The following is a 25,270-nucleotide window of genomic DNA, read 5'->3' as shown; positions in this document are numbered from 1 at the left end:
AGGCATGTAGGAAGTGGTGGTTTTCTGTTACCACGCACGTCGCTTCCTTCAAATTCGTTGCCTTGGAATGTGGAGAAAGACTGGGGTGCCTAACCCATGGCAGCAGAATTTTGAAAGCGTCACTTACGGTTGCTAGTGCGGTTAGTGGAGTTGCCAGCACTCACCTAAAGACCCGTGTAGAATGTCCGAACGTGGTCTATTTCGTCAAATCGCCGGTTGTGCCCCTTAAAATGCGGTGTGTATTGCTAATTTTTGTCCCGCTTTCTTGCACTTAAAAAGAGACGAGATATTCTGCAGTATATCTTTTGTTGCGATTTAGCTTAGTAAAACGTTCTGCTGTGCGTGTTTCGTTGCAAGAGAAATAAATATTATTAGCCTACACTCTGAATGCCGAAGTCATCAATATTCCTTTCAATTTATGCACACTATTTTGTAAGATTGTGACGTCTGGTGTTGTTACGCTGTTCAGACATTCCTGTTGAGCTACCGCCAGTCTGTTGAGAGGCCGAATATTTTGAACAGACCAACAGCGTCGACTGGGACCGCCTACCCCCAAAATAGGCTGGCATAGTAATGAAACTGCATATTTTTTTTATTTAGGACACTTTCGAGTGTGGCTGCCGGATTTCGTTGCTCTAGGTCAAAGAACAAAAAAAGTTAGCTCTGATCCCCACCTCCCCCTTTAACTCGACCATTATTCCATCTTCTGCCACTTTTCCCCGAGTCGTGTCTTGCAAGGCCTTTCCAACTTCATCACTGGCTATAGAAGGAGCCTCTATGTCCTCTTCCTTACTGCTTCCAATGAACGTTACGTGGCTTCTCTGGGTACTGTAGAAGGTCAGTATAGAATTCTTCTGCTCCTTTTACTATATAATCAAAATTCCTGATGACATTACTCGGCTTATCTTTCATTGCATCATCTTGCTCTGTCCTATGCCAAGTTTGCTTCTCACTGATTTCATACTGCGGCCAATCTTTCCGACGTTATAATTTCGCTTACTTTCTTATTATTTATTAGCTTTGAAAATTCTGCAAATTCTATCTGATCTCTTCAGTTAGACACATTCATGCTTTGGCATTCCTTCATTAGGTCCTCGGTTATTTTGGAGAGCTTATCTACTCATTCCCTTGATGCCTTATCTGCCACTTCAACTGCTGCTTCAGAAATCAGCCTGGTTACTGTTTCATTAATTACCTGTATGTTATCTTCATCTTCTTGTTCTAAAGTTCCACATTTATTTGTGAGGATCAGCCTGAATTCGTCTGCATTCACCCTTGCTGCGTCTAGGTTGGCCTGTTTCTTCTTGACTAATTTTGCTCTCTCTCTCATCTAGTACCCCGCACACTACGTTTTCTCGGCACCTAGAATTGTGCATCGCACGGTGAGGGCCCATTTCCTATTAACCTATTCTTTCTATTTCTGAAGACCAGTCTTCAAAGGATTTCCATCAGAGGCCCGAATTACGTGCTTGCCTGTTGCACTCAATGCAACATGGCAAGCGACATTGCCTTACGGACCAGCCGTGGGACTCTTCTCATTGTGGCTAGGCAGCGCTCTTTTTAAATGCACTCCTCTGATACGACTTATTCAATGTGTCACGCATTCTTCTTACCCAGTGGTCAAAACAAGAAAGCCGGCGAGCGAGCAGCATAGTGTTCATGGTATTGCGGTGTCTTGTTTTCTACGATGCGACCAAAAATAGCACTTTGTTGAAACAGAGCCAAGCTTTCCCATGTCAACAGTTCTCAACAGTGATCCATTAACTCTTTCAGGGTCAATGACATAAATATATGGCGCTGCGAACAAGTCCAAAATGGTCGATGCCGTATATTTACGGCGCTGTCTGTAAGTTTAAAAAGCGCGCCAATTTCCTAACTTTTTCTTTTCTGGCATGTGCTGCCACTATGTGGAAATACAGGGAATCTTTTTCTCGTGCCTCCCTTTTTGTTTTAGGTTTGTTTTAGAGCTAGTTTGCTCTGGCATGTATATATACTACCACTCCCACATTGGCACGCAGGCGGGCGGGAGGCGGTTTAGGTTTTGTTCCGTGAGCTGTTTTGGCTTCTTGCACTCACAAAACTGATAGCTACCTCGATACTAATCGCTCAAAGGGTGACCGCCTGTTTCTTGTTCATTTAGTGCACACAGCGGTGCGCATAGAAAGGACGCCGCCGTGCATGTGTTTCCTTTTCTTTCTTTTTTTTTGAGACTCGCAAAAAGTAATGGCCTCTGGTCGGCGATAAGATGAAAATTACCAGAAGTTTGTCACATGTTTTGATTTTTTGACGGGCACACAACCACACAGTTTTCTTGAGTGCACTCACCTGTGCAGTTCGATTATGCTATGGACATAATGTATTAGTGTAAGAGCAGGAACATTTGAGATTTGCTAAAAATTCTTGTGTGCAGATTTTCTAAGCCTTGAACTATGTGTATAACAATGCATCAAATTTTTAAGCCTTATAAGTTTATTCCCTTTTTTTATTCTTGTTATTCATGAATAAACAGTATACACCAACGCAAAATTTTTTTTCTCGTTTAACGATTACCCTGGAAAAATTATGGTAATTTTTTTCAAAATAGGTCCCTCAGAAGAATTGGAATCTGCAGTAAAAGAAATCGACCCTGGGCGGTCACATATTGCAAAAAAATATCGACCCTGAAAGCGTTAACAATGAGCGGACGTGTCGTTCACGTGTGGCACCTTTCCCTATCATCTCCGATTAGGTACCACAAAGGCGGAGAAGCGCATGATTCGAGAGTCACTCACGGAACGACATGGCACCGGTTGAGTTCGGCGAGTGGCAGCCGGGCACGGATACCACCCGGACGAAGCGGCTCCTTGTCTAGCAGTGCAGACGCCTTGACCACGGCCACTCGGTACCGGTAGCTGCGCCATTGGGCCAGGTGCCGTGCATGGAACCAGCTGGGCACCTGCAACACATCCCGGATGCTGCCCCCCACGGGTTCAGCACGTGACCACGCAGCACTTACCTCTTGCAGTATTGCTCGGCATAAAACGGATCGAAGCATACCACATCTCATATTTCCAACATCATGCAGTATTTCAGGATCGCCGATAAATATATTACGAGAAGAACAGCTTGATTGCTTACTAGACGAATAACACGGATGACGTTTTTTTCATAGGTCAGCATACTCACTCACAACCACCACCCTAGACTCACTACACACACACACTTGACAGGTGTCAGACTGAGCGAGCGGGCATAAACAACGGTGGCCAGCAGTGAGTGCCAGTGCTAGTTACTGTCGGCGAGTACAAGTGAGTCCACGGAAGAGATTATGAGTGACCTCTGTAAGTTGGTGTGAGCAGGAAAGCGAGCGACGAGCAGAGAACCTGCAAAACTATTGGTCAATCAGTGTCCACCTAGTATGCCTCATTATAGTTCAAGAAAAACACTTGCAAGGACCTAAAAATAAAGGTCCTAAAATACTTTGACGATTACCTTTTACTGCTCCACAACATTTGCAGAAAGAAAGAACCAGGATTGTTAATTTATTTGAGTCAAAATACAAGAATAAGCTCGATGCACAAATTCCACAAGATAATGTTATAATTCCCTGATCTGGTACCGTCTGGCCCACAAAAAAATGCCGATAGTAATTAGGATTCTCGTGTAGCCACTCAAGAGTAGTAAAATTTGATATGGCTGTCAACCTTCTGCCGTCGACAGTTAAAAGAAGTTGTGTGCAATGACTAATGTAATATGTATAGGAGGAGTATTCTGCAAATGTCCACCTGGTCGACATGTCCATTTTGTCTGCTACTGAAGTGCTGATTGGCTAGGGGAACCCGTCTCCTTCTCATGCATACCCCAGCCCAGCCAATCAGAACTTCAACAGCAGCAAAATGGACATGTCCACTAGGTGGACACATACGGATTACTCCCCACCCCCATGATTTCTAGATTGCTAGATTTCCTAATGATGCGCTCGTTGTTTTGTCAGCGAAAAAGGTGCTCGATAGAATCAAGTGCATAGCCTCTCTTTTGATTTTAAAGAAAGGCGGCATAAAGCCATGGTAATTCAGTACTTGCATGCGCTTTCACATAGGATGAAAAATGTCGGCAAAAAATTTTCTATGAAGTGAATCAAACAGCGTAAAAAGCAGGACGTACTGCTGAATAAGAAGCAGTCCAGATTTCTCTACAGCTCGTCACCATAGAGTGAACAACGAAGGTTGAAAAAAAACGGTAATGCGAGAGGAAACATGCTTTGCCGAATGCATGTGTTTATCAAATACCACACAAGCAATGACAAAGCTGGTATGAATTCATGACAGTGCAAGCAGAGGGGGTGGGGGAATAGCACAAGGAGCTGACTTTTTCAGTGAAATATATCATGTGCTACAATATATCATTTGTTTGTTTGTTTATTCATACTGTTAACCCCCGGAGGGTCATTACAGAAATGGAGATACAGTCAATATTTACAATGTAATGAAGAATCACACGTGAAACTATGAAGATAATGATAATAATACTAATAAAGGCACTGCTTTTTCACATATATTCATAGTAGTAATAATCTGAGCACAATTGCACTTGTCGCGACCACAGTGCGGTGTTATTGATCTAGCAGATCAGAACACTTCTTGACCTGAACAAACAAGACTCTGCAGCTCGTCTAGAGATGTACTTAAAGAAGAAGAGGCAACAAGTGAATTGGGCAGCATGTTCCATTCCTTAATTACACTAGGAAAATAGCTATATTTAAATGTGTCATTTCGTGTTAATGGTAGCTCGATATACATGCTATGTCTATGTCGGAAGCGTGCATTGGGCGATAATTTGAAGAAGTGGACGCGTCAATTTTAAATTTATTATGAATGATGAGGAAGAGAAATCTTTATCTGCCCAGTACTGTCCTAACTTCTAAAGCAGGAAGATTTGCGCTCTGGCACCATTCACTAGGGCAGTGACAATAGCGATATTTGTTAAATATGAATCTAGCAGCTAAACACTGTACTCGATCTAATTTGTGACGATTTATTGCCGTGTGTGGGTCCCATATTATTTTTGCATATTCTATAATGGGTCTTATTAACGTTTTACATGCCAGGTTTTTATTCCAGGTGTACCACTACGTAACTTGCGTCTGAGACTCCATAGCACTCTGCTGGCTTTATTGCATACTATATCTACGTATGCGTTCCATCTGAGGTCTTCGGTAAATATTACACTTAACCCTTTGAGGGTCAATGACATAAATATACTGTGCCGCGAAGAAGTCCAAAATGGCCGATGCCATCTGTATGTTTAAAATGTGTGCCAATTTCCTGACTTTTTATTTTCTGGCATGTGCTGCCACTATGTGGAAATACAGGGAATTTCTTTCTCGTGTCTCCCTTTCTCCGTTTTCGTTGCATGGTTTGTTTTAGAGCTAGTTTGCTCCGATAATTCTATATACTACCGCTCGCGCATTGGCGCGCACGCGGGCAGGCGGCGGCTTGGGTTTTGTTCTGCGGGTGGTTTCAGCTTCTTGCACTCGCAGAACTGATAGCTACCTCATTACTAATCGCTCAAAGGGAGACCGCCTGTTTCTTGCTTGTTTAGTGCTCGCAGGGGTACACACAGGAAGGATGCCACCGTGCATGCGTTTCCTCTTCTTTTCTTTTTTTGGAGACTCGCAAAAACTAATTACCTCTGGTCGGCGATAAAATGAAGATTAGCGGAAGTTTGTCACACGTCTTGCTTTTTTGACGGGCACACAACCACAGTTTTCTTGAGTACACTCACCTGTGCAGTTCAGTTACGTTATGGACATAAATATTAGTGTAAGAGCAGGAACATTTGAGGCTTGCAAAATATTCTCGTGTGCGCATTTTCTAAGCCTTATGTGTATAACAATGCATCGAATTTTTAATTATTATAAGTTTATTTTCTTTTTTATTTTGTTATTCATGAATACGCAGTACATATATACCAACGCAAGATATTCTTTTTTTCACTTTACGGTCACCCTAGAAAAATTACAGTAAATATTTTTCGAAATAGGACCTATTTCAGAAAAAAAAGACTGCTCAGAAGAATTGGAATCTGCAATAAAAAAAATCGACCCTGGGCAGTCGCATAAGGTGAAAAAAATTGGCCTTGAAAGGGTTAAGTATTTATGTTGAGTTATCTTTTTCAGTTCAGTGTCGTGAATTTTGTAGCTGTTAGCATGAATAACCTTTTTTTTTCTCGTTATGAACATAGACACAGATTTGCCTGGGTTCAGCATCATTTGCCATTGGGCACACCATTCCCAAATTTTTGTAAGCTAGCCTGTAATTCCAGTTGATTGTCTAGTGATGTTATATTATTATATAACACACAATCGTCCGTAAATGATTGTAGTGGAATAGTTGTACAATTTGCAAGATCATTAATAAATATTAGAAATAGGAGGGGCCCTAGTACACTGCTCTGAGCTACCCCTGACAGTACTAGTAGGAGACTTGATTTACAGCCACCTATTTCGACATATTGGTCTCGAGACTGAAGATAAAATTTGAACCAGTTAGTTATATTAGAATTTTTAACGAAAGCATGAATTTTCAACAAACAATTTTTGGTGGGATACTTTATCAAATGCTTTGGAGAAATCTAAAAAATGAGATCTATCTCTCTACGATTATTGATTGTATCAGAAAGGTTATGAACTAATTCAACAAGTTGCATTATGGAAGACAAACCCTTGTGGAATCCATGTTGAGTTGGTGACAATAAGTTAGGTGTTTCGAGATAATTTGAAAGATGTTTACTAATAGTATGCTTCAGCGATTTAGAGCAGGTACTTGTAAGAGAAATGGGCCTGTAGTTGCCTACGTCTGTTGTGATGCCACCCTTATGAATAGGCACAATTTTGGCCTATTTCCAAGCTCTGGGAACGGTACTTTGAATAATGGATGATCGGAAGATGGTTGTCAAGTATTTAGCTATCCACTCAGCATACCAGCATAAAAACTCATTGGGAATGTCCTCTGTACCAACGCTTCTTTTAACATTAATAGGCAAAAGAAGGAGTAGGATGCCTGCTTCATTAATCAGGACAATGTCAGCCGAAGGACAGTCAGGAGAAACAGGCAAGATCGGTACCGTTCCGTCGTCACAAGTGAATACGGCAAAAAGAAAAGAAAAAAAGTTTCGGTGCGCTCCTTTGTGACTTTTTGATTATGTGAAGAATAAGATTTCGTTGACGGGTTAACATATGGCCAGAACTTAACAGATGCATCCGAGAGAAACTTTTTCAGTGTTATGTTATAGAACTTATGCCTCAAATCCCGAGGAAGACAGTTAAGTTCATTTTTCATTTGACGTAGGGTATTCAACATTTCTGGGCTCAAGTTTTTGGAACATGCTTTCCTTTTCCTCTGGCTTCTTTGTTTTGAATGAACTATTTCTCTGTTTATCCATGGATTTTACAGCTTTCCTTTTTTGTTTGGTTTAGGAATAAAATGTTCAATGCAATTAGCCAGCTCTGACGAGAAGTGTTCCCACAAGCCTTGCATACGTATATTGTAGTAAACTCGTCAAAGGAATGTTCAAGATAATCTAGTATGCTAACATGAACCGCGGCATGGAAATTCAATATCTGCTTTGGTAATTCCTTATTTAAAGAGAGAAGAGACAAGTTAAAAGAGAGCATAACCATTTTATGATCAACAGGGTTGATCATAAAACTTAAACTTAAACACAGAGTTGAGGACTCTGTGTTTAAGCACACAGCTTCCAATAAGAAGCGCGCTACACTACTGCTATACTCTCATACTTTGCACGAAGCTTCGAGTATTTATGGCACCACGATTTGGGTGCGATCGGGGATTGTTGTTAGGAGCACGCAGTGTAGGCCACGCGGACTTTGTCGGCGCAGCCTACACTAATTGCATACAGCACAACCGAATGTGCGCTCCGAAAAACGATCCCCGATTGTGCCCTTGGTTCATTGATTCATTTGCAGAAGTTTTTCATGCATTCTTTACGTGACTTTACATATCGAATTCTGGCTATATCAAACTATTTTGTGATCACCACACTGTTCGATGTATTGAGGTTAAACTGTATTAATTCTGATAAGTGTTCACTCAGTGCCATGTTTGTTTCACCAGGTAAATATGAAATCCAGTCAATATCCGGAAGACTGAAATCACCCAAAAGCACAATATTATTGCCCTGTTTTGTATCTTTCGTTCCTTTCCTCGTTGCAGGCATAGAGAATATTATTTGCTTTTAGTTTATCAAAATTAAGCTTAACTTCACTGCCTTTTTTCTATTCTTCGGCAGCTGAGTTCCGCAATTTTTTCGTTATTTCCGTAACTCTCTTCGAAAAGTCCTCGCAGACACTGTAACTTGTTCCCTTAAGTCTTGCACACTTACTCAGAATTCTTGCTTTGTCCCTGTAGTCTGCCACCATGAAAATTATCAGGCGGGTCTTGCCGGCTAACTTCCTACCAAGCCTATGTATTCTTTCGATTGAACTAACTTGTACCCCCAAAACGGCACTAACCACCTCCTTGTTAACTTTCCTCAGCAGTATCTCTTCAGTCTCGTGGCCATCCTTTACCAAGCATATAATTATCAGGTTATTGCGCCGCGATCGGTTATCAGGATCATCTACTCAATTAATCAGACTTCTCGTTCTGTCCCAGGATGTTGAGACGAAAATTTGGAGGTTCCCAAGCCTGCTCCAAGTTTCATCGATGCTTTGTACTTTGCTTTTGATGGAGCAAAGTTGTTCGTGCATATCCAACATCTGTGCTTCAAACGAGTCATGTTTAAGTTGAATCGCTGATAGTTTAGAAAGTATTCCTTTCTGATTCGGTAGCATTTCTTTGCACATTTGTTCTGTCATAGGCCCTGGATTCTCTTCAATGTCACCCAACAGGCTCAGTAACAGGCTCACCACCGAAAAACAATCAGACATACAGTGAAGCAACGTTTGTGGACACGGCAGCATTACGAGACAAGGATCATTGCTGTGGAAAGTGTACTTCTTGTCACTAACCTGCACAAAGAACGGCACATTAGGTGACATCATTGTAGCGGTGTTGCCGTGTCTACTGAAGCCAATAAGCCATGGGTATGTATTTATAACGAGCAGCCGATCCGTCTTAGGCATGTGTCCTGATGTGACTGTGCCCAAGGCAGGTGCGCAGAAGACGATATCCACGTGTGGCCCCACCGGAGTGTGGCCAATACAGCTGCCCCTCGATGATCCGCTGGAACCATTGTGCACGAGAAAAGGTGAATATGAAAAGGCATTGCTGCGATGCAGGAAAAGTGGCTCAACCAAGGATGCCACTACTCAGTTTGAGGTGAAGCTCAGTAGAGTGCAGAAAACCTGCACGAAGAGCAGCACGTTAGGTGACATCGTTGTAGCGGTACTGCCATGTCAACTGAAGCCAATAAGCCATGGGTCCGTATTTATAGCGAGCAGCCGTCTTAGGCATCTGTCCTGATGTCATCGTGCCCAAGGAAGTTGCACAGACGATATCCATGCGTGGCCCCTCCGGAGTGCTGCCAGTACAGCCACCCCCGGATGACCCGCTGGAACCACTGTGTGCAAGCAAAGGTGAATATGAAACAGCGTTGCTGCGATGCAGGAAGAGCGGGTCGACCAAGAATGCCACCACTCCATTTGAAGCGAAGCTCAGGAGAGCGCAGAAAACCTGCACGAAGTGCGGCACACAAGGTGATATCATTGTAGCGGTGCTGCCGTGTCAGCTGATATATGTGAAATCTATCGTCCAATCACAAAAACAAACTTCAGAAACACCAAGCAAAAAACACGCAAGAAAACAGAAAAACGTAAGCAATGTCATTTCCTTCGACGATCATAAGCTTCGATAATATTATAGGACTCTATAATCAATCTATTTAGTGCATGCTTATTTTTTACTACTGCTGGTATTTCCTGTAGCACTGGCATAATGAAATGCATGGCCAAATGGAATAAATCACTAGTGGTTTTTTTTTTTTTTTTTTTATTATTGTAGACGCATGCTTAGCCAAACGAAAGTTCAAGCACCTGCCTTTCTGGCCTATACAGCATAAATAATGCTTGGAGCATCACAAAGGTATGCTGTCGTGCGCCTGACAGAGTTCCACGTTTCACCCCCCGTCCACTCCCTAGAGCCCAAACTACCTAAGTGCACAGGGGCCGAAAACACAATATCGACAACATAACAATGACCCACTTTCTTGAAACCATGTGAAAATTTATGTACGTATGGGATGTTCCCACCTGCAGCAGAAGGCGCACTGTTCCTTCATCCTTAAGCATTCTGGCAAGTGTTTTACAGGCGGAAACAACAGAGTCCTCAGGATGGCCAGCAGCCCTTAACTTGACTAGCTGACCAGCAAAACGTTTTTTCAGCATATGTACACATGATTTTGTTGAGCAGACAGTACACACAAAAAAGAAATGGCATGCTTGACAATACTAGAATGTGCAGATGCCTATTTATGGAGCGATTTTTCTGAATGAGGCAAATGCACCCAGCACAATGTTGTCATTAGCAAACCTCACTTCAAATCAAGGAATTGTAATGCACTATTCCTAGGCAACTAAAACGCAAATGTTAGGCCGAGACTGCATTCCTTAAATATGAACCTGGCACTGCTGTCATGCTGTCATCATATGTGACTTTTGTGACTCATATGTGATTATGCTCAGTTGAATCCTTTGTCAAATCATTCAACGGTTCTGCGGCTTTTAATAATGTACCACGTCTAATTGCCGAAGCTGTCAGAATGGAAGGCCACGCACTCAATTCTCGACTAGACGATCCTGAAGACAGGTCGAGACGGGATAACCTATTGTTCTTTGGAATACCGGACTGCCCAACTGAGACATGGGCTCAGACAGAAGGCCTTGTTGAAGACGTTTTGTCTCGTCACCTAAAAATACAAGTTTCTGACTCGGAAGTTTCTCGAGCGCACCAGGTTAGGATCCTACAGAGATAAAAAGACTTGCCCAATTATCATCAAGTTTTCGTCATCTAAAGTCAGGGATGCAGTCTGGGCGCAGAAACATAAGCTGAAGGGGACTGGTGCATCAGCTAGCGAAGATTATTGCAGAGCTACGCGAAACTCAAGGAGGAAATTAACAGAATTTGCAAAGGTAGCCGGGAAGACGTACTCTCTTCGCATGAATAAACTGATCATGGACAAAAAAATGTACGTTTACTGCTCAGTAAGTGACAGCGTACGCGAAATCGCTTCAGCACGATCAGTAGATATGCATGATAGCACTGGCACTGTAACTGCACATGCTGGCACTTCCAGTGCATCACAGCTATGCCTGCCCAGATCCTGCGCAAAAGACGCCTCTATTTTTCTTTCCAATATACGGAGTATTTTTAACAAACGCGTGGAATTGTCTTCCGCTATTGATTCCTGCTCTGCTGATATTGTTGGTCTGACGGAGACTTGGCTTTCTGTAAAAGTTAAAAATGAAGAAATTTTGGACTGTGAAAAGTGCTACAAATTTTACCGACGCGATAATGATTAACGGTCTGGTGGTGGTGTTCTGCTGGTGGTTGCCGATAGTCTTGCTTCCCATGTTATTCCAATTGTATCCTCGGTTGAGCTTGTGTGTGCGCGCATGCTCATTGATTCGCATGAAATAATTTTTTGTGTCTGTTATCGGCCACCAACTGCATCGTTGTCCTTCTGTGATGAACTTCACGATGTTGTCAATCAGCTGTTCGTCAGATAATGCTGAAGTGTACACAAGTTTATTCTTCACTGATGTTGTCAAAGCTTTTTCAACAGTCACTACAGATGTCTACACTGCCCTCTGATTGGAAGATAGGGAAGGTGGTCCCTGTGCATAAATCTGGTGATGTACATTCCCCCAGTAATTACCGCCCCATATCATTAACATCCATTCCAGTAAAAATCCTAGAGCATATAATATACTCGCACCTCATTGAATTCCTTGAGTCCAATTCCTTCGTCAGCATTTATCAGCATGGATTCCGTAAAGCAGTTTCATGCGAAACACAATTGCTATGTTTTACTAACGACTTGTTTATTAACGCGGATCATGACTTTGATACTGATTGCATATATTTAGATTTTGCTAAAGCATTTGACTCCGTCTCACACGATCTACTTATCTTCAAGCTTAATCAACTTAACATAGACCCCAATGTACTTGCATGGATTAAGGAATTTTTCTCTAACCGTAGTCAGTATGTGACGGCTAACGACTTCTCTTCACCTAATTCTGCCGTAACATCTGGTGTCCTGCAAGGTCCGTTTTCGGCCCTCTGCTCTTCTCGATTTATATTAATGATTTTCCTACTTGCCTTTCTTCCTCAACTGTCCGATTGTTTGCAGATGACTGCATGGTTTACCAGAAAATTACTAACCATGATGATTATCTCAATCTGCAACGTGATCTAGATAGGGTATTTGAATGGTGCAGTCAATGGCTCATGACACTTAATACAACTAAATGTAAAAGTATGCAGGTTTCTCGCCACAGCACTAATCATTGCCTGCGTACTTACTGCCTCAATAATATTCCATTACCATCTGTTGACAGCTATAAACACCTTGGTGTTCACATTTCTTCTAATCTATCGTGGAATATGCATGTATAATATGTAACTAACAATGCCAATCACATGTTTGGTTATCTGCGTCAAAACTTTTTTGATGCCCCATCACCCCTGAAATTAATGGATGGATGGAAACAACTTTATTTTTCCCTGAAGTTAACACTTTATAAAACCTTGGTACATTCTAAATTAGAGTACGCATGCGCCATATAGGATCCTACTAAGACTACACTCATTCAAACTCTTGAAGCCATTCAGAATCGCGGAGCACGTTTCATCTTGTCGAATTATTCACGTCATTCCAATGTCACATCTATGAAGAAAACCCTAAACTTGCCTGAGCTTTCGTTGCGTCGAAAGTCATCTCACCTTAGCCTTTTTCATAAAATCTATTATTATAACAACGAGATGAAGGACGCTTTGTTTCATCCACCTGATTACATATCTTCAAGGATCGATCATCGCTTCAAGGTGGTGCTACCTTCTTGTCGCACAAAATTGCGTAGTGACTCTTTTGTTCCTCGAACAAGTGTCGCATGGAACCACCTTCCCTCAACAATCGCCGGCATAGCTGATGACCACAAGTTCAAGATTGCCTTACAAGACGCCTTGTGATACTTTTTTGTTTGTTTGCTGCACGCCTTGCCATTTCTTACCCACTCCTTTCTGTAGTACCTTTGGGCCCTGAAAGGATTTTAAATAAATAAATAAATATTACACCTAAAATAAAGGCCAAACACCGATTGTGATAGCAAATTACAGGACAGCTAGCTATACGAAGTAAGGATAGTAGTTTTATCGACTGTATGAACCTGTAAACATTTGTTAACTAAATAAGCACGGTGTCATGTGTGCAAAAGTAAACATGAACACATCCCGCTCGATGACCACAGAAACTCGCTGTCAGAATGCTGGATGAATAATCACGGCAGCAGCAGCGAGAATATTGACCTTTGTGCATCCCTTGCTTTAACACGAATGAAATGTTGAAGGCAAAGCGCATATGAAGCTACCAGCACAATGCACACACTGCAAACATAGTAGATTGCTTTGGTGAAGAGGCCCACATGGGCGCACACTTCGGCCACATTGCAGATCACTTTCAAGATACGGGGCCCGCATGGCCACAGCGTAAGCAGCAGCTGCTGGAGAAGAACGCACCCCCCCCCCCCCCACACACACACACTTCTCGCCTCACCCCCATGCTTCGCACGTGACAGAAGAGGGCACACTTTTGCTCCACCTTCCTCACCTGCGTACGCAAGATTGAACCACATTCGATGGCTCACCCTCGCAAGCTTTTATTTGCACATACAGCATATGCCGTTGCGGCGACGATTTCATCGCCCTTGCACTTTCGTGGAACCTCATGGTGACGGCAACGGCAGAAATGCGCTTGGAGTATCCGCACAATTGCTATCGCAATAAACCACCTGGTGACAACTTCTTGCAGCAGCACAGACAAAGATACAGAGCCGAAGCAGACATCTTTTTACACCGCATACGCCCACAGCCCCCCAATGCAAGCAACTGGAAGCTACGTAGCGTAAAACAAACCATGCCAATTATTGTTGTTATTTATTTTTAAATTTCATTTCACAAAACATAAAGAGCTTCTTTAAGAAAAAGTTTTCCGTTTTTTGCCGTCCCAGTTGCCTGGGTTTCTGGCATCCACGTCTAGGTTTCCTGTTCCTGTAAACAAAGATGGTGGCACTTGGTTTCAGCAAGTTTAAGTAAGCTAATCCGAACTCATCAGGGGCAAATGAAGACAGTGCTGCATTGAAGAGTGTTTGTGTGAAGAAAGGAGCTATGCTGTGTGTAGCTAGCACCAACTGCACTGCTGGTCCGATGCACCAGCAATAGGTGCCTCAGCACCTGTCCGTGTATGGCAAGTCTGCTAGCTGCGAAAGCACAACTGCAGAATTACATGCAGTGCAAAAAACATGCATCTCAATAATTACATGGCATGCAAGGCCGGTATTCTAGGTTGTATATAATTCCTTTTGGAGACTTCACGTGACAAAGTAAAGCACTGCAGGCATCTACAAGTGAAACTGTTCCTGGCACTTTGCATAGCAACATTCAACTTCGGAGATAGTCACCTTCACGAAGTTCTACCTATAGCAACAAACACGTGGATGTCTATTATACAAGCGACAGCCTTCCTTCCACTGTACAAAAACAGCACGCTTGGCCTGCGCAAGGAAAGCTGCAACCCGTAGATGCTAACGCATTTCTTGCCCGCTGCGTGATATCTCCTGAAAGTTGCATATCCTACAGTGAACAACGGAGAAAATCGACACTGTATGCCATAAAATTTGTGAAAAAGGTTGTTTCCTTTTCAAAAGTTTTGAATGTATAAGCAATTCTATGCCTACTCAATGAGCAAACCTGTCCATCCGTCCGTATGTCACATAAGACGAATGGCTATAAGGAAAATAATGTAAAGAACAAAATAAATTTGAAAGGAAAAACGTTGGTGGTGGTGAGTTTTGAACCTACGACCCCATGCTCAGAAGCCGAGTACATTACCCACTGGGCTAAACACCCCTGCTTGCAGAAAGTGAATATATCTGAACCATACGAATGTTTTGTACCGGAGGTACGCACAAAACAAATGTCAAAGGTGAACAGTTTCTAAGAAGGCATTCTTGAAAGATTTGGTGATATTGGAATATAAGCCATCATCAGGAGAATTCCGGTTTTGCAAAAATTTAATGCCAAGCACAGCATACCCGCGATGCATTTCAGTGGTTGCAAGATGCGCCTTCGGTTAGGCCGCTCCTTCATCAATCGAAATGCCACCAATCTCTAAGGGCTCATGCACTTCACGTTGTGCAACGCACTCAAATAAGCAGTCAATGAGTTGATAAGAATGATAGAGTAATGAGAGGTTTTATGGTCTCATTATGGTTGGTAATGGTTTGATGCGGATGGATAAGGTGCTAAAGAGCGATGAGGGCTTGTAATGGTGGCAGCAATTCTGATAAGATTAATAAGCACTGATAAAGGTCGGATCAAGTCTGAAAAGGTTGACAAGGACTGATAATGTTTGATAAGGATTGGATCCATTGCAATAAGGTTAATACCGACTGATAAGGATTCATAAGGCTCAGATCAAGTCTGATAAGGTTTATAACCAATAAGGGTTATTGAGGGTCGCATCTAATCCAATAAAGTTTACACCGGAAGGATCAAGTTTCATAATATTGATAATGACACCGGTCTGCGTGGAGGTGAGCAAGTGGCACAATGCTTACGCACACTGAGACAACTTCCAGAGGAACTGCCACGTGAATTTTAGATTGCCACGTTCCTAGATGGTCCATGGTTTTCCACAATAAAAATGCTTGCTTAAATAAAAGCGCTTCCTACAGTCCTTCAGATAACAAAATATTGCATCGCTTGCCGCACAATATTCTTGCAGCATTTCGAGTGCATGGACATGTAGTTCGATCGCATGTAGCTTAGTGTAGAATGAGAAGCAACATCAAGGTAATGTGTTTCAGAAAAGGTCTCAGCTATGTGTTCCTTCTATGTGGCATTCATAAATTGTGTTGATGTTTACGTTCACTTTGGAAAAATTACGTACCCATCCAATTCAACTTGGCACTATTTCATGGATAGGAATGATATACCAAGCAAGCTCACATGATAACACTTATATGAAAAAGTTGGCTGCTGCTTAGATATGCTAACCCTGGATATGTAAAGCAAAAGCTTGGTTTATCCTGGTTAAGTCTTGGTTTCACTTGGTTAACCTTTGATTTAGCTGTAATTATCATACTTAGGTATACAATCATCGTTAGACCAGCTTTGGCGGCTGTGCCTAGGTTGGTGGCTAGACACGACTGTCATTGGGCTTGGGTAGACACACATCGTTCAACGGTGCGACACCTGTTGTGCCACAGGAAAAGCACAAGTGCTAGACATACAAAGAGATGCCACAAACATACGCAGAGTCGAAGCACGAATGGACAGGGCATGAATGCGGTCGCTACATTTATCTCGATGGTGCAACGCCTGTTGCATTCCGGACCCTCTCCAGTGAAGCAGCTCGCAGGGCGATATCCGCTAGGTGGTCAGACACCGCTTGGCAACGATGGTCAAAGCCTCTCACTCCCACACAATGCTCAGGAAAGGCAGCCTGGCCTCGCTCTCATCCATAGCCCAGCTTGCACTGACTAGGCAAGCACGGCGCTCCTCTTAGCCAGATACACGGCAAGTCACGTGGTCTGGCGGCGACCCAGCTGTGAACAATGCATGTACCAAGCCGGCGGTGGCAGCGGAGCTCAGCATGGCGAGTCACATGATGCATTGCTAAGCCTACAGCACAGCTGCTGGCAATAGCAAAACTCAGCTCAACGTGGTTAGTAAAGCTTTTGCTTTAAAAAAAAAAAAACGCTCACGTGCTGAAGGCACTGGCAAAACTGAAACTGAAAGCGCCAGCAAAATGTCGGTATTACTTGGGGCAGTAACGCAAGAAAAAAAGCTCCACAAGTGCACGTAGCTTTGGCAATGCTGCCACAAAAAGCTGTATTTAATATTTAAAAATCTGGACTCCACGCGGGTTGCGTGGAGTCCAGATGTAAAGACGCACTTTGTATTATGTCTGAACGTATGAGGCCTGAACATTTTGGCAGAGTTTGACATGGTTTATGCAGCTTTCACTGTTTCCTTCTCCATATATGTTCTTTTCCTATACATTATATATATATTTTAGACATATACGGTTGCATGCACTTATAGCTATACCAGTTTTAACAATATATTGGTTATAACAATGAGAAGCTGCTGCACCGTAGACTTTTGTATGTTTTCGATAGTGGAATAACCCTCTAACAACAATTCCCCGATGCTGCATTATCAGTTATGATGATGAAGTCTGGCTGTTGGGTGTCCGAGCCGAAAAGTAGTGAAATGCGAAATCCTTGAAAAGAAAGAAAGAAAACAAGAAATTCGAGCTGCTGCATGATGGGCTGTTGCTTCAACAGCCTCCATGCGCTCATTTTCCAGCCATCTTCACGCGGCTCTTTCCCATCGCCCTTCCACTCCTCCGGACACGAATGGGCTGTGCCCATAGCTGTACGCTGTCCAACCCTCCGAAACACAAATGGACAGTGCCAACTGCAACGCAAGCAGATTGCTCGCATGTTGCTCACTGGCTCCTCATTCAGTGCGGTTCTGCGAACAGGTTAATCACTCACGTTAGTTTTTGTTGGTTGTACTGAAGTCATTCCTGGCCACGCGGTTGCTCAACTTTGCTTGACTCACCGCCGAAATGGAAGATGGCTGATCTGCCCGCTGATCATCGGCAATGCACGACATTGCCGGTGAAAAGACAGCACATGGCTATAGATTTGGAAACAAATTGCATCTAACCGATGGGACGATCGTCGCGAACATGCTTGCATCGGATAGCAATAGCAACGACGGAAGCGATGACACGGTAGGGCAGGCTGTCTCAACATTGTCCTCACAGGAGGCCCGGCATGAATCAGTCCCACCGGGGCTTCGTTTTCGCAAGGAAGCGCTTGACTGCCTTTGAGAAGGATGTCGCAAGCTTCACGTAAAGCATGCAAGGCTGACGGACATTGGCTTTTTTCGTGCAAGCCAGTGAGAAGTACGTGGTGAGATGCTTGTGCCGATCCCTCCTCAGCGTTTCTTCTGGATTTCTGGAGCTATTATATATATATATATATATATATTTTTTTTTTTGCACAGCGCACACTCTAGAAACACGAGCAGAAAGTGAGGGACAGCGAAATCCCTGACTTGGAGCAGGTTTCTAAGTAGACACTGCACAAAATATCCCAGTGTGTGCTCTGAATCTAAGGACCACCTCCACCTCGAAAAGGGTACTTACATGATGTCGTGCTTGTGGCGCGTCAGCACAGTGTTGAGACCGACGGCAAGGTGTTGTGGCTGAAAGCACTGGTTTGCGTTGGCTGGTCGCAGGTCCACATGCGCGGCACTGTCGGATGCGTGCACACCGGTGTCGGTGCGGCTTGCCAGCACCAGCACTGGATCACCCAGGCATCCCAATTGGCACAAGGCTGCCTGCGACACAGCAACTCGGTCACACTGACAACACACCGGCTACATGCACAACGAAAGACGTTGAAGACAACCTATTAGCAGCTGCATAATGCAGTTTGTACACTTTTAAAGGGTCCCTGAAACGGTTTGAACACATTTTGTAGACACATAGGGTACAACTACAGTAAAACATTCGCACCACAATTTGTGTGACGCGTCCCGTGTAAAGAGAGCTACGGAGGATTACAAGTCATGCCCTTCTCTATAGCCATGCTTTTTCTCCTCAACTCATTCGCCGAGTGATTGGGGCTAAGCTGTGCCTTCAATAGCTCTGCATCATGATGGGACGTCGTGCCGTCTACTTCCGGTTGTCTTCGAGCCAGCACATGAAGCCTCTCTAACCTCTCTGCCAGCCGCGTGGCAGTCGATTCCAAGCAAGAGCTATTGAAGCAGCATGCCGTTGTTTCGGCTGGCGCTCATGTTGATAAGAGCACTCTGTGAAGTGCGCATGTGCCACGAAGGGTTAAAAGCAGGGTGCCACTCGCTAGCGGTGCCCTTTTCTTGCCCGAGCCTTAACCCACAAGCACGGGTTAATAAACGTCATTCACCCAGAACTTGGCGGAACAGATGGCGCGAAAAGAATCACACAAGAAAGTACGCAGAGTGCACAAGTTGTATGTCACCCACATGTGGTGGATGCTGCATCAGTCAAACATCAGTCAGTCTCTTTTTTTTGTTTTTCGTAGTTGCGCGAGCAACATGAATTCAGATTTGTCTGTTTTTCACCCTTTCCCTTCTTACACCATATACATATTGCTGTGCGGCAACAAAGTGAATGGTTGTTTGTAGCACTCTCTCCTGCCGCCTTCTTTCCTTCCGTATGAATTGAATGCTAAGTCAGGCTTCGACGAAATTACATCAAGGAGTTACTTTGCCACATGACACACCCAACTATAGAGCTTTCAGGCATTGTTTTGTACCTAGAGTCCTAATCAAGACCGACTTTTCATTTCTTCATAGATAGTGGCAACTCAATAGCAAAATATTTTGTATATTAAATATTTTTTAGCATTTTCTTTTCTTTTTGTATAAAGGCATGTAGCTGCAAGTTTTGTTCACTCTTTTCTCTCACCTTCGTTTTGGCAAATAATATAGTATGTTTTAAGGTAATACTAGCTATTAAAGCTCCTGCATCTCAAAATTACACTTATTCCACTTTCTTGTACTGCATACAACACTGCGTGCAACAGACAAAAAACGAAACTAGTGAGCCTACAAAAAGCCCCAGCGTTCCTGTGCACAGCTGAGCAATGGGGTGCACAATTAGCCACAGTGCTTGCAGATGTCGAACATGATAGTACCTCGATGGCGCCCTGGACTGTGAAGTGCTCGGTATGGGGGCGGGTGCTCTGGCGCTGGATACCTCTGCACGGAAAAGAAAGTAGACTGTAGCATTAGCCAAGAAGTGGCAACGCCTGCATAGCATAGCCCCACACTGCCTTGGTTTCACGCACTTTTCTTGCTTAACAATGAGAAAAATTACAAAGGCTAGAAAGCACGCAAGAAAAAAAATTAAATTTGCCAGCTGCTGCAGGTGGGGTGGACATTGGAGGCTAGGAAGAATGGAGTGCATGTTTATAAAAAAAAACGTGGTGTTAGTTTCTTGCGAAACACTACGTGATCGGTGTATCAGGCTTCAAAAGGAGTGAGTGTTGGTCTATCATACTAATTGGAAAACGCAGTGCCAAAAAATCTGAAGACAGAAGATGACGAAAGAGCTCATCCTGCTCTTTGCTCTTCAAATTTCTTGCATCAAGTTTTCTATATTCGGTGGGGTTGCAGGAATAATTCTCCCCTCAGACATCTCCAGCGACAAGCTCCCTCACAAAAGGCATGGGATTCCATACTAGAATCTACTAACTATTAAACCAAAGCTGGGCTGGCGGATTGGGTGGCGAAGTTAGTGGCGGCCAGCTGGCATGCCACCTTAGCCCCGTCCGCCTAATTGCAGCTCCCCTCCCCTCGTCTTCATTAGGTTTATTTCCTCCTCCTTTTCAAGCCTAGATGGCGCTAGGGGTCTTTTGGGACACAAAACTGGAAGGACGAGAGGAGCAGAAAATTATCCTGGGCACCTAGCCAAAAAAAGGAGCTGTTTGAGTAGTGGTCGAAATGCCGGGCCTTAAAGGAATGTAAACGAAATGCATTAGATACAGCATCACTTCCTGGTATGGCATCATTATTTTATTTGTTTTTTTTTACAGAAGCTTTACAAACACAAAGATGCCGCCCCCCCCCCCCCCAATGGTTGCAACACGCCACCATATTCAGGATATGTGGGCTTCTATCGAAGCTTCGTTACCAATTTGCACATACCTTGGCATAGAGTGTCTTACAGTATTACCTAGAGGCAAATGTGGCACTACCTTCTATGCCAATTTCCCACAGTGTTGCCTTGGAAATGCTGGGCATGCGAGGCTTTACCCTGAACGTGGCTTGGCCTATGTCCTGGTGCACTGGTAAAGGCTTCTTAAAGTAAGGTCTCCACAAAAAGTGTTGAGTCACTGCATTTTCTAATACAGTTCACCACTTGCAGTGCACAAGCGAGCATAGAAAAGCAAGAATTGGCTACAAACTGTCCACAGTGGGTGCAAACTGTGGTCCAACGTAGTTAGCAGCCCATTGGTACTTGTTACATTTCACATCAAAAGCACATCCAAGCACAAGTCACGTTTTAGTAGAGAATAAACCCATGGTGACAGTGCCAGCCAGGCGCGGCTTCAAGGTGTCCAGGTTCTCTGAGAACGATGCCAATTCAAAGCTGCGGCATTCTGATGCATGCAACCGCGGCACCAGTTTTTCCTTTAGGTACGTTGCAGACCCTCTTCTACCCCATCAGTGAGAGCAACAGACATGCATTGCGTGATAGCGATGCCGCGCACCCCGTGTTGCAATCTTCATGAAGAGAGTTCAGCTAGGGCGCTATGACATTAAGCTTTACCAATGTCCATCATTAGCCATCCGCGATCGTTGGAAATTTCTCGAGCCACCCCTAGTTCACCTGTCTGTCAGGTGACGGCACGAAACTGTGAAAGCTCCCCATGTCAAAATGACGTGTACAAATTCATTGTCCCACGATTATGCCAAGGAAAAAATATTGACATGTTTACTTGTTTATCTTTTTTTGGGAGGCTGCTTTTCCCCAGCTAAAAAATGGTAAATGTTATCACTAAACGCAGGACGCACCTGCATGTATAGGAAATTTCCCAAATGTTATCAATGGCTCTAGCCATTGTCTGTTGTCACTGCACCTTGTGTAATCTAACTGCATGCGTGACGAGAATTTGGTAGTACTTTCTGAAAGACACGCAGGCACCAGCAATTATTCTGGAACCTTCAGTGACTTATGTATAAAAGACACCCTGCTTGCCCCGCAGATCAGATTTTGACGATCACCGACTGTGTTTGCCACTATCTTTGTGCATGATTTGAGTGCAGCCAGTTCTTGTAGGCACAGGTTCACCTAAGAAAAACTTAGTTTTGCCATTCACAGTTCTGCTACTGTGTTCTTCCCCATCACTACAACGTGGCAATATTTAAAGGGAAACTGAAGAGTCTGTCGAATTCAGTAAGACGCTCATGTACGCGTGCGGGAACCTTATAAACCATGCAGGTAAAATTTTGGGGGGAATTTTTCACTTAGGAGCGACGTAATCGTCGGTTAAAATTGTGCTGTTGCTCCGCCCCCCCCGTCGAGCGCCGCGCACTGCTGCTGATGCTGCGAGCGGAGACCGGAAACTGCGGCGCCGTGACGTCAGCACTGGTGTTCCGTTCCTTCGCAGTCTTCGCGACCGTGCCTCACCATGCTTGTTTCTGCATGCGAGCCGTCATAAGCTGCTTCGTTCGACCCTGCATTCCTTTGTTTGTGTCTATGTAGAGTGGTAGTTAACGTGCACACCATCAATTGAAATGGTGGGCCGACAATGCCGGCGTTCTGTGCACCCTACGGTTGCATGAAAACCAGCGGCTGCAACGATGTTGTCTTCCATTACTTCCCGCAAGACAAGAAGCTTTCAGCTAATTGAGAGGCTGCTGTAAAGAAAAAGAATTTTAAGCGCTCAAGAACACTGCTGTGCTCTAACCACCTCTGTGACGACGATTACTGCCAGAGTTTATCAATAATGCGTGCTTTAGGTTCTCCTTCGTGTTAGCACGCTGAACGGAAGGTGCATGTTCATCTCCCACCCTTGACGCAGGTTTCGTCGCCAAGCGCCGCAAATTTTCTATTCGCACGTGTGTTGTGAAACAGCCTGCATGCATTTACCATAACGCAGTGCAAGTGTAAAGTTTGCATGTGTTGGTAAGCCGGCTCACGCCAGGACACTGCGCTCCCCCTTCTCTTGCACACATAGAGAAACCGACCATCTCACGTAGCCGATGGAATTCGCTGGTTACGAGTAGTGTGTGGATGGCGCGCTGATGAAGGTTCGACACTACACGTGCTACAAGAGGAGGTAAACTTTCCCGCATTTAAACCATCTGTGTAGATTGCCGACAGCTTTGGGGCAGCGTACAAATGCCGAAGATCGCATCACTGCTTACGTTCTACGAGGAGGCATGCAGGAACATAACACTACAGTTGTTTGCCCGGAAATGAACTCACTGGATTTCTGAGTGCAGCTTACCAAAAACATACTCACCAAAGAACATTTCCAACACGAGGAGATGCTAACACTTTGCCTTTGTTCGCGTCGAAAGCACTGCTTGCACCAGCATTTTTTGCTTCTTGGAGAGGCTGGCTCTTCGCAATCGGCTCGTACATGTAGGGATTAAGTATAAACCCCATACAAGCGATATTGCACGCGACAGCAACAAGCGAGGTGATGGAGATGGCTTTCGGGTTCACTCGTCACCTACAAGCCGAACTCCATGCAAGCGACGGCTTTGAGCAATGACTTCCTGGTATGAAGGCAGCAATATATGCGCCGAAACTAGCGTGACGCGTGCTTTATTAAATTAAGTTGATGTATTTTACTGTAAAAAGGAGCACAATATATTTCTGAAGGTCTTGCACTAGATTCTTATTCTTGCACGTGTAAAATTCAATAGTTTGCTCATTCCGTGCAACAATCAGCAGTATTTGAGTTATGTACATCCAGCTACGGCTTTGCGCTATTGGCTAGTCGCTCATAGCACTTCCGGGCGACGAGCGAAGAGTTCTAGATTACTAGAAACGAGCGATTGAGTGACAACACTGAGTGATCTGTTCAAGCAACGGCCTGTTTTGTCACTCGAAGCTGTCGCTCGTAGCCGTCACGCGCAATATCGCTCTCGTGGGGTTTGGAATTAACGCCGAACTCCTAAGAGAAACGCAAGCTCTTGAAATTTTCCATTACCGTCTCGGCAAAACAGCACGAAACTACCTTGCACCGCGGTTCATGTGTAGCGGCAACGGTCGGTCAGGACCAACACCATTGTTGACGTCAGTTAGGCGCCCGACCAATCACAGGCGGAAACGAGGCGCGCAAGCTGCCCCAAGTCTACTGCTGCACTTTTCGTTGAAATAAAACCTGTTTGCGCTTCTTTCGCTCAATTTTGATGCGATATTCGAATTCGGAGGGTTGAAAACCATGACATACAGCTCTTCACTCATTTTTTCTGGAAAACCTTTCAGCTTCCCTTTAAAGATTATTTCCGATTCTATGCCTTTGTCATCATTATCCCTCCACTATTGGTCAAGATTTTTCGGGCTGTGCCCACTTGACCCGTATGTTGGGCGAAGTAAAAAAAACGCAAGAACCTGTCACGTCAGAGTGTCATGTGTGCACGAAACATGCATTAGTTCCGAAACTAAACATTGCTCACCAATTGCTCTGGCTGCTTGGGAGAGAATGGATTTCCCTGTGTATAATAAAAATGAAGTTCCAAACGAAACATCAACTGAGAGAATATTGAGCGAAACCCATCACGCCTATTTTGTCGACAGTCTATCATAGTTTCCCACTTGACTGCCCCTCGGTAGCTTATCGCATAGGAAACACAGCCCCGAACAAGAAAACTGCAATCGGCACATATGTCGCTACAACTTTAACAATCAGAGTACTTGAGTTCATAATTAGAAATGTATTTAAGCCACTTTTGGAACCGGAAATAATCAAGCAAATTTGCTTTTGGTAGCATGTACTTGATCATTATTAAAGGGACCCTGAAACGATTTTGTACAAACGTACCGAGTTGTTAGAGTAGGTCCTTCTGATCATTCACTGATGCATCTAAGTGCTCCACGTAAAGCGTGTAATTTATTATTAGGTTTCAAAAATGTGCATCGCTGCCGATCGCAGCACACTGCTTGGCGGGATTTTCAACCACCCCTCATGTGACGCAAATTGCCCTAATAATGCCAGTGGGGCGAGCTATCTGATTGGCTGCCCAGGGCACGTCATCTACAATTTTTCCACCTTTATGGTCAAGAAATGATGTTTGTAATAGTTGGAATGCTAGTTAATTTGTTTCTATAAAAAGAAAGTAACAGAAAGAGAATGCACAAGGACAATTCCTCACTACACTTAAGCACTTCCAGCACAAAACAAGTGTCGTCTGATTGTGTTACAATGTGCTCCGTGTTGATGAGAGCTCCGCAGTCAGTGTTGATCTCAATC

The 25,270-nt window shown here is 43.9% G+C and overlaps 1 protein-coding gene across 4 annotated transcripts in view; it reads right to left on the bottom strand.

Moving 5' to 3' along the window:
• The window catches only part of LOC142576634 (tRNA pseudouridine synthase-like 1), an 87,356-nt gene that overhangs the window by 47,799 nt on the left and 14,287 nt on the right, over positions 1 to 25,270 (bottom strand). For all 4 annotated transcript variants that reach the window (XM_075686844.1, XM_075686846.1, XM_075686845.1 and 1 more), the window contains exons 2-4: positions 19,976 to 20,039; positions 18,442 to 18,635; positions 2,772 to 2,954 (exon numbers count right to left, since the gene is read on the bottom strand). In XM_075686844.1, coding sequence (XP_075542959.1) covers positions 2,772 to 2,954; positions 18,442 to 18,635; positions 19,976 to 20,039 — 441 coding nt within the window. The remainder of the gene's footprint in view (positions 1 to 2,771; positions 2,955 to 18,441; positions 18,636 to 19,975; positions 20,040 to 25,270) is intronic.

Source organism: Dermacentor variabilis, chromosome 3 (assembly GCF_050947875.1).
Source record: "Dermacentor variabilis isolate Ectoservices chromosome 3, ASM5094787v1, whole genome shotgun sequence".
Classification (NCBI taxonomy): Eukaryota; Metazoa; Arthropoda; class Arachnida; order Ixodida; family Ixodidae; genus Dermacentor; species Dermacentor variabilis.
The sequence above is the reverse complement of the archived record's forward strand: the minus strand, read 5'-3'. Positions and strand labels throughout refer to the sequence as shown.